The 18,100-nt window shown below is 41.1% G+C and overlaps 1 protein-coding gene across 5 annotated transcripts in view; it reads left to right on the plus strand.

Annotated features, from left to right (window-relative positions):
• Positions 1-1,032: 1,032 nt before the first annotated feature.
• Positions 1,033-18,100, plus strand: part of IFT56 (intraflagellar transport 56) — a 50,676-nt gene continuing 33,608 nt past the window's right edge. For all 5 annotated transcript variants that reach the window (XM_026101101.2, XM_026101085.2, XM_026101092.2 and 2 more), the window contains exons 1-6: positions 1,033-1,150; positions 1,245-1,382; positions 1,691-1,783; positions 7,758-7,872; positions 15,364-15,413; positions 17,081-17,226. In XM_026101101.2, the coding sequence (XP_025956886.1) occupies positions 1,148-1,150; positions 1,245-1,382; positions 1,691-1,783; positions 7,758-7,872; positions 15,364-15,413; positions 17,081-17,226 (545 nt within the window). In that variant the 5' untranslated portion in view covers positions 1,033-1,147. The remainder of the gene's footprint in view (positions 1,151-1,244; positions 1,383-1,690; positions 1,784-7,757; positions 7,873-15,363; positions 15,414-17,080; positions 17,227-18,100) is intronic.

Below are 18,100 nucleotides of genomic sequence, written 5' to 3' on the forward strand. Positions count from 1 at the left end.
AGGTGTCTAAGCAGCAGCAACTGGAGTGGGGCTGCAGGCCTCAGGAGCTCAGGTCCAGGTGCCAGCAACTGGGAAGACCTGGGATCCAGGGAGCAGCTACTGGAAAGATCAAGTGTCTAAGGCCAGCTACCGGTGGGATCCATATTGTATACATGTGTATGTATTTTCCACCAATGGGTTTTCACCCTGATCAGCCAGAGAGGGGGACAGGATAAGGGTGTTTGTGTTTGCGTGAGTGCTGCGTTGATCTGGCTGGATGTGTATAAATGCATGTATGTATTGTGTGTATGTGTACACGTGCGACTCTTGGGAATACATGCTCCACCCTGCTACTCGCTGGACCTGGAAACATGGAGCTGCGGCAGCCTCACCTCTATCAGGCTACTGGCTTTGGCAGCTCCTAACAGCAGACACTGCTCCACTTGATGTGCTATCTCCCCGTACTCTCTTTTTTCATCTTTCATCCCTGCAATCATTGGTTTTCTCAGGTCTCTTTTTCTACTCTTCCTTTGACCGGTGACGCAAATCAACAGGAAAAATGGCCATATAGGGGTAATAAAAGTATGAAGTAGACCACATCATTTTGTTCACTCCTTGTTTCTAGAACAATAGCAGCAGAACTGCTCCCTCTAAGACTGACTTGTAGGTTTATTATTATTTAAACTGGCATTGTGGTAGCGCTTATTTTAATGTGATTATGTGTACTTACCATGGGACATGACATCTACTGGAGCAGGCCCCCGAAGGGAGGTGCTGACCCTGCCTGAATGGTGGTTAGGGGCCACAGGGCTGGGCATCCCTCAGCCCCAGGGCGATGGTGCCCTCAGCACCCTGAGCCCTGGTGGGAGCGCCATGACATCTCCACAGCATCGCTCCGGTGCCGGGGACAGTGCCCACCAGCGTTGCCCCCGTCCCCCACCGCCCTGCTCCCCACCATCTTGCTCTGCCCCGGCGCCATCTTGGGCGCCGACGGCCGCCGGGGCCCCCGCTCCCGCCGTTGCTTCGGAGGCCGCGGCCGCGCAGGCGGAACCGTGGGGGGCGGCGCCTGGCGCTAGCCGGCGCCTCTTCGCCGCCGCGCCTCCGCCTTCCGCCGTTACCACGGCAACGGAGTGGTCGGCGGAGCGGGGAGCCCGGGCTCGGCGGCAGGATGGTGAGAGGCGGCGGGGAGGAGAAGGGAAAGGGGCGCGGGGCGGGTGCGGCGGGGCCCCGCTCTAACCCGGCGCCCCGCTCTGCTCTCTGTGCAGATGCTCTCCCGGGCCAAGCCGGCTGTGGGGGGCGCCCCGCCGCCGGGAGACCGGCGGAGGAAGAAAGGGAAGAAGGTGCCGCAGCTGGAGGAGCTCCTGGCCCTGCGGGACTTCACTGGCGCCATCGCCTTGCTGGAGGTAACGGCCGCGGCCGCGGCGGCGGGGCGGGTGTCCCGCTCCCCTCACGGAGCGGCGGGCGGGAGAGGCGCAGCACCGGGGTTGGGGCTCCCTGGGCGGGCCGTTACGCCCGTTGCGCCCGCTGTATCCGCGGCGCCGCCCGCCTGGGACGGTCGAGAGCTGCCCCCCGCTTCCCTCGCTCCGGGGGACAAGTTATCCGTGAAATGAGCTGGCCTGGCGTCGCCTCTGATCAGCGGGCTTGTCGTGGGTGGGCCTGTCTGGTGGTTACAAAATGCTCGTTAACGGGCGGACTTCTCTTCCCTCCGCAGTTCAAGCGGCAAGTGGGGGAGCAGGAGGAGGATGCCGACCTGTGGATTGGGTACTCTGCCTTTCACCTGGGCGACTACAAGAGAGCACTGGAGGTGAGGTGAGGCGAGGCGAGGCAAGGCAATCCTGCTCCCTCGTGCAGGGAAACGGGAGGCTGTCCTAAAGCGATGACAGCAGGAGGGAAATACTCTGTAATAGGGAAAAACTCTGCCAGGCTGTTAAAGTATAAACGTACAGTAATAAGGCCAGTGGTGCGGAAAGCCATTTGGATCAAGAAAGAAATATTCGCTCATGAAAATAGACATTTTCTTTTAATCTTTGCTACTGTCTGATTTAATATTTACTCAGTAGCCTAATTTGCCCTTTCTAAGGTCATAGCACGTGTCCTGAAGTTTCCTTCCCTTTTTGCAGGTAACTTCGCACGGTTTTGTTTTTTTAGTTATGTCTTCAGCTTCATCATGTAGCTAACTTGTAATATACATGCTTCTTGTTTTCCGTTTTTACTTCTCAGGTTGGTATTTCTGGCCCTTTAATGTACTTTATTGTTCTTCTATGTATTTTCTTATATTAGATAAAATGAAATAAAACATTGTTATCCTCTGAAAGTTTTAAGTCACTAAAATAAATGCTGATTACTCAAATACGTGTAAATTATCAATATTTGCACCATCTGGTGCTGCTGTATCTCTTTTGTGCGCAAGTCCCTGTGCCATTCTTTCTCTCTTATGTTCACTTATGTCTCCACTGAAACTAAATTTGTTGCTGATCAATTTGTTGTCAATGAGTTTGTTGCCAGAGTCACTGGGGTCATTTTTGCGCATGCGCATGCTCTCTCCCTCTCTTTTTTTTTTTGGTTGCATATTTCTCTGTAGAACTCTGACAGGTTTGTGTTGTCTAGCTTGCTGTATACCTCTGAGGCTACACATATGCTGAGTACAAAGAATCTAGGCTGGAACCAGTTTTGTGCACCAGAACAGGGAGCGTTGTGGAGTGCGGTGTGGAGGTACCACAAAGGCTGCACACAAGCTGGAGAAGATCAGGAAACAAAAGGGTCTGCTTGAGTAGTGTTTGTCTCATTGCTATATTTCTGCAGAGCTAAATTGGTGAGTCCACAGAATGCTGTGTTGTACCAGTTAGACTCACTGATTTCAGTCTATGTCAGCTGGGGGAGGTTTTCATTGCAATGCACTGTGAAGTACAGGTGCACTCTGAGCATTTCACAGCCTTTTAGTGTGTATTCACTGGGAGAAATACTTAAAAAGGGTGATAATTTGAAGTATTAATGAAAAAGAAAATAAATCATTGAGAAATAGATTATGGAGCAATTATATTTTTCTTTTTAGATAAAATTGGTGTTTAACTATAGTGATGCATGGTCACATGCACAAGGTTCAAATATGATGCTGAAATTGAATTTATTTTTCTAAAACTTCCAGGTAGGTTCACAAAGATGTTCCCCTTCCCCTTTGCTGTAGAAAATTGAAGAGGAAACATCTTTTGCCAGTAAAATTACTCAGTGCAATCAAATTGACAGTATCTGCAAAGTAGTATATAGTATAGAGGTAACTTAATATTGACATTTACTTGGGTAGTTTAAAGAGTATGAATGTAATAAGCAATGGCTTTGCTTAGTTATATCTAGATGTTAGGTGCTAATAGGGAATGAAAGTTAAAATATATAAATATATGTATACATATAAAACTAGCTTGGAATTTCCTTTTAAATAAATGCTGCTGTTCTGAATACCTGGTAGGTGTTTATATAGCCAGAATAGATCTTAAATGTTCCCTTCAATGAAAGAATAACCACATTATTTTTGCAGAGATCAGATTTTGTCTGTGGTGTTTGCTTCACCACTAGGTGATGCTCTTGATTCAGACTTTATAAACTGTGGTATACTCAGTCTTTCAGCCTTTCTGCGCTAACAGGGATATTAAAAGGTTTTTGTGTTTCAGGGAATTGGCAAGGTTTGGGTTTAGTTTGTTTTTTAATGAGGGATCACAGGGCCTATATTTTCAGATTTGATATTAATTTTGGCACAGTGATGAGTCATGATATCTGTGTTACTTTAGTGACATATGAGAGATGAGTCTGTGTATCTTGACCTAGTTCCTTTTGGGACACAACGTAGTGTGCTTGTACTTCCCTGCCTACTAGTAATCAAGGGATAGTACATAGACTCTGGAGACTGAATTAATTCCCTTTCGGTTATATATTTATGTATCCAGTTATCAGCTTCAAGGTTGAAGTGTAATGCTGTGTCTTCATTGGTGTGATACGGAGGCCTTCTTGGCACTGTCAAGGACAAATTCCTTGATTATCTATACTCCCTAGACTTTGTAGCACTCTTTGGGGTGTGCCGAGGGCTCTGTAAATCAAAAACTATGGGTAGAAACTTGTGCAGAATTCTCTAGAGCAACATTACACACAGTCTAAGTGATTCACCATCCTGAGTGCCCGCAAGTGAAAGTGCTTAGTCTGCCATGCGTTCCCAGTCTGTGGCTTATCCCTCATACCTGGTAGGATTCCACAGAAATTCTGCTGCTCAATAATCCTTTTATCTATAATGGTGCTGCCATGGTGAGCCAGGCATGCTGGTTGCTTGGCAGCTTTGGGGTAGGCTTAGGAGTTGGGGTGAAATGGCTGTCATCATCTACTGTGAAAAATGGAAAAAACTGAAAGACACGGAGCTCCACCTCCAAGGATATGCCCAGAGAGAATGATAGCAAAATATCTGGCACATCCACATGTGGGTCTTCTCTTGTCATAGGCACACTGACAGTCAGATAATCTCTAGGCAGAGCTCTACCCTCAGCTTGCCTAGGATCACACTTCTCCCTTCTTAGTAGGCAGATGCCTTTCTCAAAGGGTATACCACTGACAGTGACCTGGTAGGTTCATCACTGGCTCTGCGCACCAATTTACAAGTGGCTCTGCATCAGATCCTTGCAGCAGTCGTGGTTGCAGTCCTTCCCCAGGGACTGCCTAGCTTCCGACACTCACAAACAGATTTTTTACTAACAAGTGGGTGGCCAGTATCTTCCTAGGATAGCAGGATCTAATCAGTTTTCTGGAGCCTTCCACCTCTGCTATCCCCCAATGAGGAAAAAAAAAAAAAAAAAAAAAAAAAAGACTTGTCTTTTCTGCCGTAGCTGGTTCATAGCACTGATCTTAAACCTTTCCAGAAAAAGATCATAACATTACCAAAGAACCAGAATCAGAACATAAGTCTGCTGAGTCTCTTTCTGGGCTGCCTTATCGTATAAGATGAGGCAACCAGGATCTAAGAATGTGAGGGACATAAGACATATTTGAGATACTGACAATCTAATTGGCAAGGACATTACTAGGAACAGATTTCACATTGACACTCCACACACACGGATTTGGCTTAGGCACGTGGGATGCTAGCATGATACCGCTTCCAGATATGGTAATGCTTAGAAGTCCTCCTGCATAGGCAAGCCACCTTGGCCCATCAGCTGCATGTACGAGAGCAGAGCGTGACCTCCTGGCCGGAGACTTTGATGCGTTGTTTCTGTCAATTTCTCACAAACCACGACCAGGGCTTCAGACAGTCCTTGTGATCTGCTGTTTCCCTCCTAGCAAAGCTTTGGGAGCCATTACACCTCTTTACTGGGCAACACCTCCTGCCTGCCCCAGTTTGGCTCTGATGACTTTGGTCAAATAGTGAAGCATGAAAGGAATAGGAGTATACTGAGGTAATCGCTCATCCATGAGGAGTATCTGGTCTTGCTCCAGTGCTTCTAGTAGAAGTATGAGAAATCAAGAATGTTCAAGTTCCTGATAGCTGAAGCAGAAAGTAAATAATGATCTAGCTGAAGAATGTAAAAGATAGGGTATAATGAACATCTCTGCACCTCCTTTGAGCACTTGTGAGGCAGCCCCCACAGATTGTCCTGTTTCTTGGCTCTTCAGGGCTTACATTTATGTGTGTGGAGAATCCAGACAAGTGTTGAGGCCAGCAGGGTTCTGCTTGGTGCCCTAGACGTTGCCAGTAGGCGTCTCTACACCTAGGCAGTCAACTTGGCAGCGTGGGTCTGAGGAAACGTGTGTATGCCTGTGTATTGTATTAGGGTGAGAGGCAGAGGTGAAATAGCAAGAAGCTGCTATGCTCCTGGTTGGCAAAAGTATGCCACAAGTTGACAATTGGGAAGGCCATTGGAGTTTTTTAGAAAGGAGGGAGGAAAGCTCTCCTGTGGAGTATTATTTGAGAGATGGTAATGTCGAATGCCCTTTAATGAGTAAATGGGCAACAGCGTAGTCTAGGCTTATGGCTAAGAGCTACAAGGTAGAGAGGACTAATGATCGTCATTTTTATTTACTGTGTTTCCACAGATTCACATTGGTACTGCTAGAGCAGTGTCTATCTATTACTTGCTTTGAATGGCCAAGCCAGAATGTGACTTGTGTTTACGCACTTTGTCGTTTCTAATTAATCTGCTTGAAGCCATAGCCCAAAGAGACCTCTGGGTGCATTTAATCTGGATGGATTTTGAAATATTCCGGATGGTCTTGATAAACAACAATGGCCTGTCTCTCGGAGCTCTGTGACAGGCTTGTGTCAACACTGAACTGGCCTCAGTTGGAAGAGTTAGTCTATATGTACAAGTTTTCTTTGAGGGTTTTGATTTTTCTGTTTTGAAGTTTTCATGAAGGACAACTAGCCTCTGACATACTAGTGAGACTGGGCCAGCTTTCAAGGACACACCTTAGCAATAGTTCCTTTGTTTGGGAGTGCTGTTTACTTTCACTTGGCAACAGAAAAAAAATTTATGCTTACAAACTATAAACTTTGTTGTCGTGAGCATGTCTGTTCTGGGGATTCACTGCCCTTTGGGCATGGCCTTAGTTTATCTAGCACTGTATATCCATGCCTTCCCCCCAAAGGGAAGAAGACTTCCGCCCTAGTGTCACAATCTGGTAAACTCTTACAGGGGAGAGGGAAATCCCAACTCATATGTTTGGAAGAAGAGTATGGAGTTGGCAATGGGGTGTGTGTTGTGAGGGGTGAGAGGTTTATGATGGTTGGGAAGTGGCAGCCTGGCATGACCCAGCCTGTTTGCCTTATGCTGTGTGTTGGGCATGGCTGGATGGGGAGCAGGAACACCAGCAGGAGGCATTTTGACGGAGATGGTCCTTCCTAGTAATTTAACAGACACCTGACAGAGGGAAAAATGGAACTGAGGGATCTCCCTACCTCTGTTTTTAGTACCCTGTTGTTATGCAGAGCAAAGATGCTTATCTTCAGGAGTATCACTGGTCAGTATCTGCAAAGGTTTTTTTTCATTAAAAAAATAGATTGAAAGATTGATCTGCTCAGGCTTTTACTTTTTCACAAATAACAGGACGTGAAGCAGTTTACATGATGGTGTTAAAGCATATGTAATGAACGTGGATGTGTAAGAAATTTCAGAATATGGTATCCAGTGGCTTTCTGTAGCTGTTTGCCATAAATCTTAAAATGGGAAGTGGTGATGTTAAGGACTGTTTAATAATATTTGCTATGATTATATCTGTATTATCTGTAATTATAATTTCATCTATTAGGAAATCTTGAATCTGCCCAATACTGACTTCTAGGCTTGTATTTTAATCTATACTAAGCCACTACCTACACATTTTTTAACAGTTGCTCCACTAAGTATTCACAAAGGGATTTTTCTAGTGTTTATGGCTCCCAGGCTTCGATTGGAGCAGGAATTAGGAAAGCATCAGAAAAGACTGAGGAAAAGTTGGTTGCTTTGCTAGTTTTAAAACCACTACTCTATTAGGCAGCATTCATGCAGCTATGGTAAAGATTCATAGTGCTGCTTGTCCCTGTTGTCTGTTCTATTGCTATAATCAGAAAAGAGCCACTAGAGTGTATTTTATGCCAAAATGTAATAATTTAGTTGTGAGAACTATAAGGATTAACTTGAGAATAAGTTGCATGATCTGAATAATTTAATAATAAGTTGTAAAATGCTGAAAGAAAGAATGGTACTTAATATATATGTCTGTGCTATCACAGGTTAAAAAAAAAAAACAACTCTTTTCTGTTACAGGAATATGAGGCTTTGACCAAGAAACCAGCTTGCAATCCCAGTGTTTGGGTGAACCTTGCCTGTACCTACTTTTTCCTGGGGATGTATACACAAGCTGAACAAGCAGCCTTGAAAGGTGAGATGCATGTCTTGGATTGATGTAAAGGATGATTTGTTGATTTGAACACTTAAAGTGATTTCCAGAGAAAGGATTTGATGCTTTGGAGAAGAATGAACTATACTTTGATCAAAAGCTTTTTTCATTTAACAGGAGACCTGTGATGTTGTTTGCCTTCTAAAAAAAAATCTTGGGCAGGTGGAACAGTTGGAACTGAAAGAGGCATCTGGAAAATAATTTCTCCTACTGATTTCTAAATATAAAACCCAGCATATGCTGACCAGCAGCAAAAACTCACTGCTCTTTTGACTGATTCCATGTCTCTGAGCCAGTGCAGATGATGGTAATTAGGATAGTGAAATTATCAGAAAATAAGCATGTGAGGGAGTTTAGCATTCTCTCTGATGTGGACAAGAACTCCATTTACATAGTTTGGGTGACTTGGTAGGTGGTCTTGTTGCCTCGTAAGTCAGAGGTTAGGCATCTGATTCTTCAAGGCATGGAGTTCATTGGAGTTGCATCATTATTACAGTTCCACTTTAATGTGAACGTGCATGGGATCATTTAAAAGAAGAGGAATGAAAATTAGATTCCAAGGCAGTTTTTATTGCCTAAAAGTGTTTTTGCTGTTTAATTTTGTTACCCATCACTTTCTGTTTATCTTGGTGATTTATACTGTTTCCCATCACCATAGTATCTCAGTGCTTTCTAAGTAAAATTAATAACAGTGAAGTTCTCAACTTCTGACTCTTGCCTTTTTAGGATAAAACTCTTTTTGAAGTATGGATTTTCTCTTTTGTTTCTGTTTGTTTAGTTTTGTAGTTGTCTTGGGCTGAAAATAGGGTAGGGAGTAAAGGATTGTGTACTCTTCTGCTACTGTAGAGGAGCTTCTTCAAAGAGTATGGTTCTGTAGTATTTTTTAGACATAATTAGAGCCTGGAATCCCTTTAAAATCCTCTGAAAGTTCATTCTGAGCTTGATTCCCTCAACTGAAAATGTTTTGTTTCCAAATGTCAAATGTGGAGCTTTGTCATCCATCTTGTTCAAGAGATGTGTAAATTTCTAATATTGACGGATGTTAATTTAATCTTTAGAGCACCAAAAGTGTGAGCTTGGAGATCACTATCTAGGACTTCAGCTGAAATCTAAAAATAATTGACAATAGAACCTGAGGTGTCACTGTGACCTAAGCCACAGAGGAAGCGAGTGGCTGCATCCTGTAGCAATTGGAGCCTGCTTATTCACACTATCTGAAGCTGATGCCAATTACAGTAATCCATTCTAGAGGTGACAGATGCACAGTTGGGCATGCATCTTTATTAACTGTGAACTGAAAGTGAGAGAAGGTTAATTTGCCCTGCCCTCTCAGATCAGTTCGTAGTAGCATGGCGAGTGGCAGGGTAGGGATGGGATTAGTGGTACTTGGGCACCAGGGAAAAGGGAAGGAATTTTAGAATAAGAGTGCAGGACATGGGGAGTGTAGCCAGGGAAAGGAACAGAGAGTAGCTGAGTGCTCACATTGGTGGTGTCCTGATTTTACTTAAGTGTTTAAGTAGGACAGCATGCCAGTTTTTATAGCAAGGTGCTAAACCTTTGTACAGTGCTCTTGTGAGTACTGTAAATACTGATGATTCCCGGCTACTTAATGGTGACAAGGCAGGCACCACTGAAGCTTTGCAACACTTTGGAGCCTTCAGTGAAGAATGGACAAGTATTACATATTCCCCTTTCTGCTCACATCACTTCAGTCTTGCCTAAATTGAGGCTGAACCATTTTATTTTCAGTCAAGAGATATCCTCTTATAGGTTTTTTAACATCTTAGGATTGCATCAGTGATGACTATTCTTAATATATTATTAACAGCTGAGGCCATGGCATCTTATAATCTCTTTCATGGCATTGCAAAGATGCTGATGAAATAACATAATTCTTTGAAAGGTGAAGTCTCTAGAACACCATTTACCCAGTGCTACCTTGAAAACTGCTGGAAAAAATGGTAGATATTGCTAGTGTTGGGCTGCCTGTGATTGCTATTTTAGGGTTATTTTGCCTGAACTCTTACATACTCTTTGCTGTTTATTGATTATTGTTGCAGCTGTCAGCTTAAGACCCTGAAAGTAGCGGAGTGCTAACACAAATGAGGGAGAAGTAATTTGTTTTCACCTATAATTCTAAATTTATAGTGTGCTGGAGTCTCTATATGAAAGGAAACATAGATGTCAGATAACCTTCTGGAATAGCTTTTCCACACAAAAATTTAAATATCCAGAAATCAAATAAAAGTTCTTTCTTGCTGTATACTATTGCTGTTACTTAAGAACAATTATTTTTTTTACTGTTTGAGGAGAAATATGCAGGATATTTAAAAATTAGGAAATAAGAGTTAAAGGCCATGAGATAATTACTACATTTCATGCAAGATCTGTATTTTGCATTCTCTTCTGGAGCAAGGTTTTATCTTTACTTTATAATAGATGTGAAATGTTCTCCTAGTTTGTCATTACTTAATTGAAACTTAACAGTACATCCTCTCAGGAAAGAATAAATCTGTGTACCAAAAATTATACAAACCAGAATTATTGCAAATATAACCTAAGACGTGGAGCTAAAAGGTGATAAAGACAAGTCTTTCTTTGAAGGTTGTTCATTATACTCGTGCTTTATTTTCTCTAGGCTTTCTTCCAAATTCCTTTTAGACATTTCTGACTTCTCCTTTTTCCCTGGTGTCTCTTTATATTGTAGTTACTAATGTTCCTGGATCTAAGGTGAAGGCAGAGTTACTTCCAAGTCAGCCACTGTTGTTTCATAGCGATCCCACAGCAAAGCTGCCAAGCGATGCTTTGTTTATTCTTTTTGCATCTGTGCTCTAATACATGGACTGAACATAGTTTCTATAGTATGTGCTAGCCCACCTAGCCTTGGGAGAATGAGACTGAGAATCTTAATCGTGGTTTAATAAAGAATAAATTAAATCTTTTAAAAAAGTCTTATATTGCATTTGCAGTTCCTGTGTCTTCAAGAAACAGAGGGCAAGGATCAGAAACTCAATCTGGCACAGTTGCATGGAGATCCTGGCAGCTAATCCTAGTGTCTAAAACCTAGTGCTCTCAGAAGCCATTGGCTAGCACTGCATTAAGAAGGAAACAAGAACAGTGTCTTTTAAACCGCAAAGTATATGTCAACAAGTGTGATTTGCACTTCAGGGGGACTGCAGTTTAATGTGTTTTGAAAAAACATTTTTTCAGGATGAACATCAAATGAACTTAAGATTCATGCACCGACAGGACTGTGTTGCTGAGCTAGTCAAGGAAGTTTTTTTACAATTACTCTACTTTTTCACAACACTGTGTGTGTCAGCTCAGAATGTGGTTTAACTGAAGAGAGATATTTCTCATTTAACAGTCTACACTGGAAGGAGTGATATTGCACAAAAGCAGAACAGAGATGAATTACTAAGAACAATGGCATTTTCCAAACTAGTTTCGCTTAAGCCTGCACTAATGTTTGCCAGGTGTCAGATGATTGTCAGCAGTGAAAATGTGCAGTTATGAAAGAGTATGGAAGAGTTGCTGTTTTTTTTTTTAACTGTATGTTCACTTATATGCAAAATTTTCTGCTTCCTACTTGTGTTGTAATTCTTAAGAACAGTAGTTCCTTCTCTTGCATTTTAGCTGTTTTTGAAATAGTGGTGTTTGATATATGGAACTTTAAAAGTGCACAAGTGAAAATATCAATTTAGACATATTTAAACTTCAGAATCTACTAACCTTATTTTCTTGTTTTGCTTTTTGAGGCGTAGTGGAAGCTACGAAACAGGAATAATTGACAGTTTTCGTTTCAGTCATCTTCAGGTTACTCTGCTTAGCCATGACTGAAATGAAGTGTGTATATGTTCCAAGTAGCTGAAAACAGTCGAACTGACTTTTAATTTTGAGAGAGAACAAAAGTATTTTGAGAGAGGGAAAATTTCAGTTGATTTCCTCAGTAAATTTCACATGAGAAAATTTTGAACAGTCTGCAAGTGTGAACCTCACTGTTGGACCATGGGTTTTTTTCAAACACTTTTCCCATGCCTTGAGTTTTCCCTCCACCAGTGAGGCTGTGGTTCTGGTATTCCGGTGAGCAGGACGTTGTGGCTCAGGGGCAGGAGTATAGGGTTTCCTCTGCTCATACTTGCTGTGGTGTCTGCCAGGAGCTGCCTCAGGACCATGTCGCTCCCACCAGCTTCTACCTACTGTGTGAAGTGCTGCTGTAGAGTGTGCGTATGCCTTATGTTTGTTAGATGGGATTTGTTAGTGCTGGACGCAGGACCTGCATTGCCTTGTACGCTTATGAGATGATGTATGCTTATGGTAAATGCCAGAATGTCTGTGACCCTATTTCATCATCTTCTTACTGCCTATGGCAGCAGCGTGGAACCCACCAAGAGTATGAGCTGCTGCTTCTTCAGCTAACTTAAACTTTTTGTTTAAAAGCTAGTGAAAATAACTGTCTTCACTCTTTTATTGTAGCTCTCTCTTATATTTTAACAAATACTTTTTTGAGTAGCTATCCGTTTAGAGTCAGCACACAAAAATATATGGGAAAATTCTTTTAAGATCAGTGCCAAATGTAATCACTTTAGTGTCTGAAACATCAGCACTGGTCATGACAACAATTTTAGCACAGGAATATTAGTGTGTTTCTTAGCCAGAGATATACATACCCTGTCCAGCTATCTCAGAGATGTGTTCAGCACAAGGGCAATACTAATCACTGGAGCAGGGCCCAACTTACTGCAATGCTGCATTGTCATTATGTTTATTACAAACCCTAGATTGTTTAACGCTGATCTAAAAAATTTAGAAGTACAGTCGTCTTCCTGAAAAAGTGGGAATAAAAGAAGATTGTGCTTCCTTGTGGCATCAGTAGTTAGATCAGTGACAATGAAATTTGTTAGCAGCAGAGTCATAAAAGAACAATCCTGGTGTCCTTCAGAAAAGTCATTCTCTGATAAGGAGGCAATTGTATGACTTCCTTCTCCAGTGATTGACAGCAGCTTTATCCAATATTTGTAACCAAATTTTGTCGTGGAAATTAGTCTGATTTGGTTCATATGTTTCCTTGTCTTCCTCCAAAAAATGTATTTGGCACTGGGAGAAAAGAAACTGATGATACTGAATGTTTCTATGCCTCTGCTTTATTATATCAACAGGACTACATTTTTTGGTTATTGCCCTCTAATTCCGTGTCTGGCATTAAGTAAAAGTGTCTCATTTTAAAGAATATCAACATGGATGTAATCTGTTATGAAGCAGAAGGCTTTTTCCTTCTCCATGTATCCAACACTTACTCCATCAGAACTCAAATTTCATCTTTTGCCTGCTTTAAGTATAGGATAACATGGACTAACACTGGCTTTTGCCAAGAAGTAAACTAATAATTTAGGTGTTGGATCAGATGCCAGGTTTTAGAGGGCAGTGCTACAGTCGTTGGCTGACCAGTGAAACAAAAAATTGTCATTTTAGATTCTTGAGGGAGTGTTCCTTGCAAATCACTTACACTCATGTGTACTACGCTGGTGTATTTGCTCACTGTACTTGTGGTTATACATATGTTATTTTTAGTGTAAATCCCACAACCTGTCCTGCTTGTATTTTTATGGTCCTTGATGACCAATTATTTTGAACTGTGAAGAGTGGTTGTGGTCAGTTTTGCACAAAAGCACATATGGGGTCTACGTGCAACCCTTCTAAAATTTGATACTAAAACCTATCAGTTAATGCTGAGGCACATGTGGAGTTACCATGGTATCATTGCTGACAACATTTTTAAGAACTTGCCTTTAAATTAATGTACTCTGTAACTTTTAAACTCAATGGATGAAATCATTTATAGAATATATTATCTTGTTTATTATAATACTGGTGGTCCTTTTAGAATAGAGATTCTAGATCAGAAAACCTTTCCATTCTTCAATAATTAAGCTAATGAGAATTCCCCAAAATGTTCTGTGTTGGAGACTGTTCGGCTTTTTAACAACTTGACCCTCAGCTAGTAATATTTTGCAAAGTGTTTTGGTTTTGTGAGAACTCTCTCCTACTGCCTTTTCATTTTGGGACTCTGCTGTTCCTAGCAGTTCTTTAAAGATATGATTCACTGTCCCCTTTTTCCAGAGTAGTTGGTGAGGAGGGACATGTTTAAATAACACCTCTTAAGAAGGGAGAGGGGAAAGAAATAATTGCTGTGCCTGGCAGAAGCAGATAGATAGCTTTACGCTGCCAACCTGACAAGAACAGCCTATTTTTTGGCAGTGCTCACTGAGTTCCAAAGTTCCCTCATTATATGGCGAAAGAGTAAGAAGTCTGGAAATTTTTCCCTAAGTTGGTTTTGCAAAAATATAAATTATTACTAGAAAATTCCATCTTTGGGGAAAGAAAAAGAGGTTTTGGTGGCTTCAGCCCTCTTTCATGGTTTAGGATGTCAGAAGAATTACAGTCTTGTGTTACAGGCCATTGCTTTGCTAACTCTGCACTTTTGTGGCCTCACAAACACAGTAACTAATTCTGCTTTTTGTAAAGATTCCACATAAATCCTTTCTGTGGTACATAGGTTGCCAGCTGTTGGTCTGAGCAAGAATGAGAGTGCTCATTATCTGAGTAGGCTAAAGAAAATACAGGAAACAAGGGAAGGCTTTTTAGAAGATAGCTCACAAAAGAAATTAATAGCTCTGTTGGACAGGGATCTTTGTCGCTTTCAGTGAAGCACAGGGCTCTCTCTAGTGACTTAAAAGCCCCACAGTTAACAATTTGTGTCATATGGAGTGTGTTAAATGGAATTCCTAATCTTGCTAGAGCAAGAAATTTGGTGAACTTTAGTGACTCTAGAGAGAAGATATGTCCCTTAAACCTCCCTCCATTTCTTAGTTTGCGCCTTATCTGCTCTGAGTGCAGGATTCTTCCATGCGTCTTTTGTTCCTAAGGACGGAAGAAATGTTAGAATTAAGTATGTTATAGTGTGCATGAGTAACAAAACAGTAGCAGTGATGGGTTTTGCAGGACACTGAAAGTTGACAAGATTCCTAGAATTACGAATCACACATTCAAATGTTACACATCATAGAAGGAGTTTTGATTATGGGTTTGTCTGTTGCTGCTTTGTATTTTTTAAGAGATGCTCTGCTGTGTGTCACGTGCAAAATCATGGAATTATCCAGAAGGCCCTGCAGAGAAATAATAGTACAGTTCATCAAACTTTAAAAGCTCATGGAAGGAAAGGACAATGACAAATTATGTTCAATAGAAGTTTCAAAAGAAATGACAGCAAATGAAGATGGGAAGCAGGAATGCTTTTCAACCACTATAAAATTGGCAGAACATGCCCCAGGGCTTGACCTGAATAGGCTGTTGCAGTGAAGAAGGGTACTTGGGCCAGTTAATGAGAGAACATGTGTGTCTGCATGTCTGTTGGGAAAGGGAGTTAGAACTGAATTGTTCTTTGTGTCAATACTTACTGAATTTCCCTTTCAGCACCTAAGAGTCGGCTCCAGAACCGTTTACTCTTTCACCTGGCACATAAGGTATGATGTTTCTTCATTACTCATGCTTTGTTTTATTTTCTTTTCAATTTAGTAATGTGTAATTTATGCTGGCAATCTGGCAGAACAATTAAAATGTCTGTGGTGGCAGGAGAAAAACATTTTACACAACCGCCCTGCTATATTAAAATGTGGAGGAGAAAGTGTGAAAACAGGATCTCAGAATAGATGCCCTCAGCATGTATCTAAAGCAAGTCCTACCAACTCATTTCACATAAGTCATATAGCAGGAGCCTGATGGTATTTTTGATCGCAAGGAACCTGGGGCCTGAATAGAATCAGAAATGCAGACACCACTGTTTTCACTTTTCTTCCAAGTACACCAAGTTTTCCTAACTCAAAGCTGTCTTATACTTAGCAGTTGAGCAAAAAGGTCAATATGCTATTACTGACCCTCCTGAGTTACTCGCTATCCAAGATATAATATTGTTTATAGCGTGAGATTTACTTTAATTTCAACAGCAATTAAAAGACCATTAGTCGCACATAGGTATCTTCCCTTCAATTTGATTTTGTACCATCCTAAAGTATACCTAACAAGTATTGTGCTCCTGCAGGGACTGTGTTTTGAGTAAAAGAAAGTATTAATCCCAAATGTTTGCTTTGATGTCATATTCTGTTTACTTAAATCGCTGTAAGTTTAAGAGAACAATATTAGAACATTTTTGTAGTGGCACTGTCACTTAGAGATGTCTATGAAATAGAGAAGTTGAATGGTCCCTAGTTCATGTAGTTAGTCTTTGGAAATAAAAGACTTTATGAAAATACAAAGAAGTTCCTTGCATTGAGTTCTGTTCAGCAACTTCTCTTGCCTTTGTATTAGAGTATCATTGTGCGACCAGCTCAAAGAGGGAGGAAAGGGATTTAAAGAAAAATTTTGCAGGTAGGTATTTTAGATGAAGAACAAATGTGTGAGAGAGAATTTGTATGTAAGAGAAATTTGTAATTACTGTTGCTGACATCAGCAGAAACAGCAAAGAGAAGGAAGGGAATAAGTGATTTGAGTAAACTGATTAGGTGAATAGCCTCAACTTTACTATTGTAATACAAATGTAAAACGATTGTTTAACTCTGTTCCCTGCTTTTGTCCTTGTTTGTTATGCACTATACTATGCTTTTGAGAATAAACCTCTTGATTAAAGAAACTGGAATTTTAAAGGGCTGATGAAAGAGCATTTGTTGGTGCTCTGAAGAAGTTTGGTGAGAATGAGTTTGTTGTCTTGGCAAGACTTGCATTTTTCTGCTATCCCCGAGAAATAAGATTTCGATCTACAAACAGCAAAATTTCTGTTGGCTCAAATAATAACATTCAAATCTTGCCTTGCAAAATTCTGTATGTGAAATGTTTAATTGAGCTCTTGCTCTCTTATCCATCAAGGCACGTGACATATAATTACATCTGGATCACACCTTAAAGAAAAGTGTATACTTAGTTTTAGCCTAAGATTTATCCAGTTTCAGCTGGTCTGCCTCTTTTATGCTTGGCTTTCTCCGGGGGTCAAATTAACTTTAAAGTAACAGAGTTTTTCCAGATGTTCAATATGAATCACCTGCTGCTTGCCAGCAAGGACAAAACTAACCCAACTAATTAATTTGAAATGTTTTCCTCACTGAACACTCCTGAGAATGTGTCACCCTTTCTTTTTTAGTTCAGTGATGAGAAGAAACTGATGAGCTTTCACCAGAATCTGCAAGACATTACAGAAGATCAACTTAGCTTGGCATCTATTCACTATATGCGGTCCCACTACCAAGAAGCTATTGACATCTACAAACGCATTCTTCTTGATAATCGGTGGGCATCTCCACTCTAAATCTTACTCCGGTGTCTCTGACATTGCTGATATTTGGATTCCATTTAGTTGCTTGGTTTTTGAAAATATGGATTTTTTTCCAATTACTATGTCCCTTTCCCACCACAAACTGGACAAGTTGCATTCCCTCAATTTTGTTTATTGCAAATCATTATTGAAAAATGCATATTAAAAAGTCTCTATCCATTGCTTCCTTTTAGTAATATTTTCTTCTAATCCATTCTGAGATCCTTCTTTCTTTATTACTTACTCCTGAAATTATATACAATTGTGTATCTGTTTTATCCTTTTTTTTTCTCCTCTGATTGCCAGTCTGGAGAGCCTTGCTTGTGCTTCTTGGCTTTACCTTCACTTTTTAGCCTTTCTAAGAAGAATTCAGTTTCAGTTTTCATGTAGAGAGTTGTATGTGTTCCTTTAATTCTGAGATTCTTTCCATTTCTATTTATTCTGCTGTAACAGTTCCTGAGGGTTTTTTTTTTAATCATATTCTGCAACTTTTTAGTTCGGAATTTAACAAGCAAGAAAACTAACTTGTAAGTGGCTGGAAATATTCATTGTAAGCAGTGAAAGATGTCATGGTGTCCATTCCATCCCCTCTCCTTCCACTTCTACATCCTTGTACAATTTTACTTTTTAGTATGTTGCCTCTACCTCCTTACTGGCCTGTGAGCAGGAGTCAAGGAATAGTTTGGCAAAATAGAAACTGCCACTCTGGAATATACAATTGTGTTTTGACAGTTTTTCCTCCTGAATGCTTCAGAGAAAGCTGAAACTCCCTCATAATGTATATTAGTTTGTCATTTAATGCTCAGGGAAGAGATTTTAACTTCCAAATACTGTAGAGGCAATCACTCA

This window comes from Dromaius novaehollandiae, chromosome 1 (genome assembly GCF_036370855.1).
Source record: "Dromaius novaehollandiae isolate bDroNov1 chromosome 1, bDroNov1.hap1, whole genome shotgun sequence".
Lineage (NCBI taxonomy): Eukaryota > Metazoa > Chordata > Aves > Casuariiformes > Dromaiidae > Dromaius > Dromaius novaehollandiae.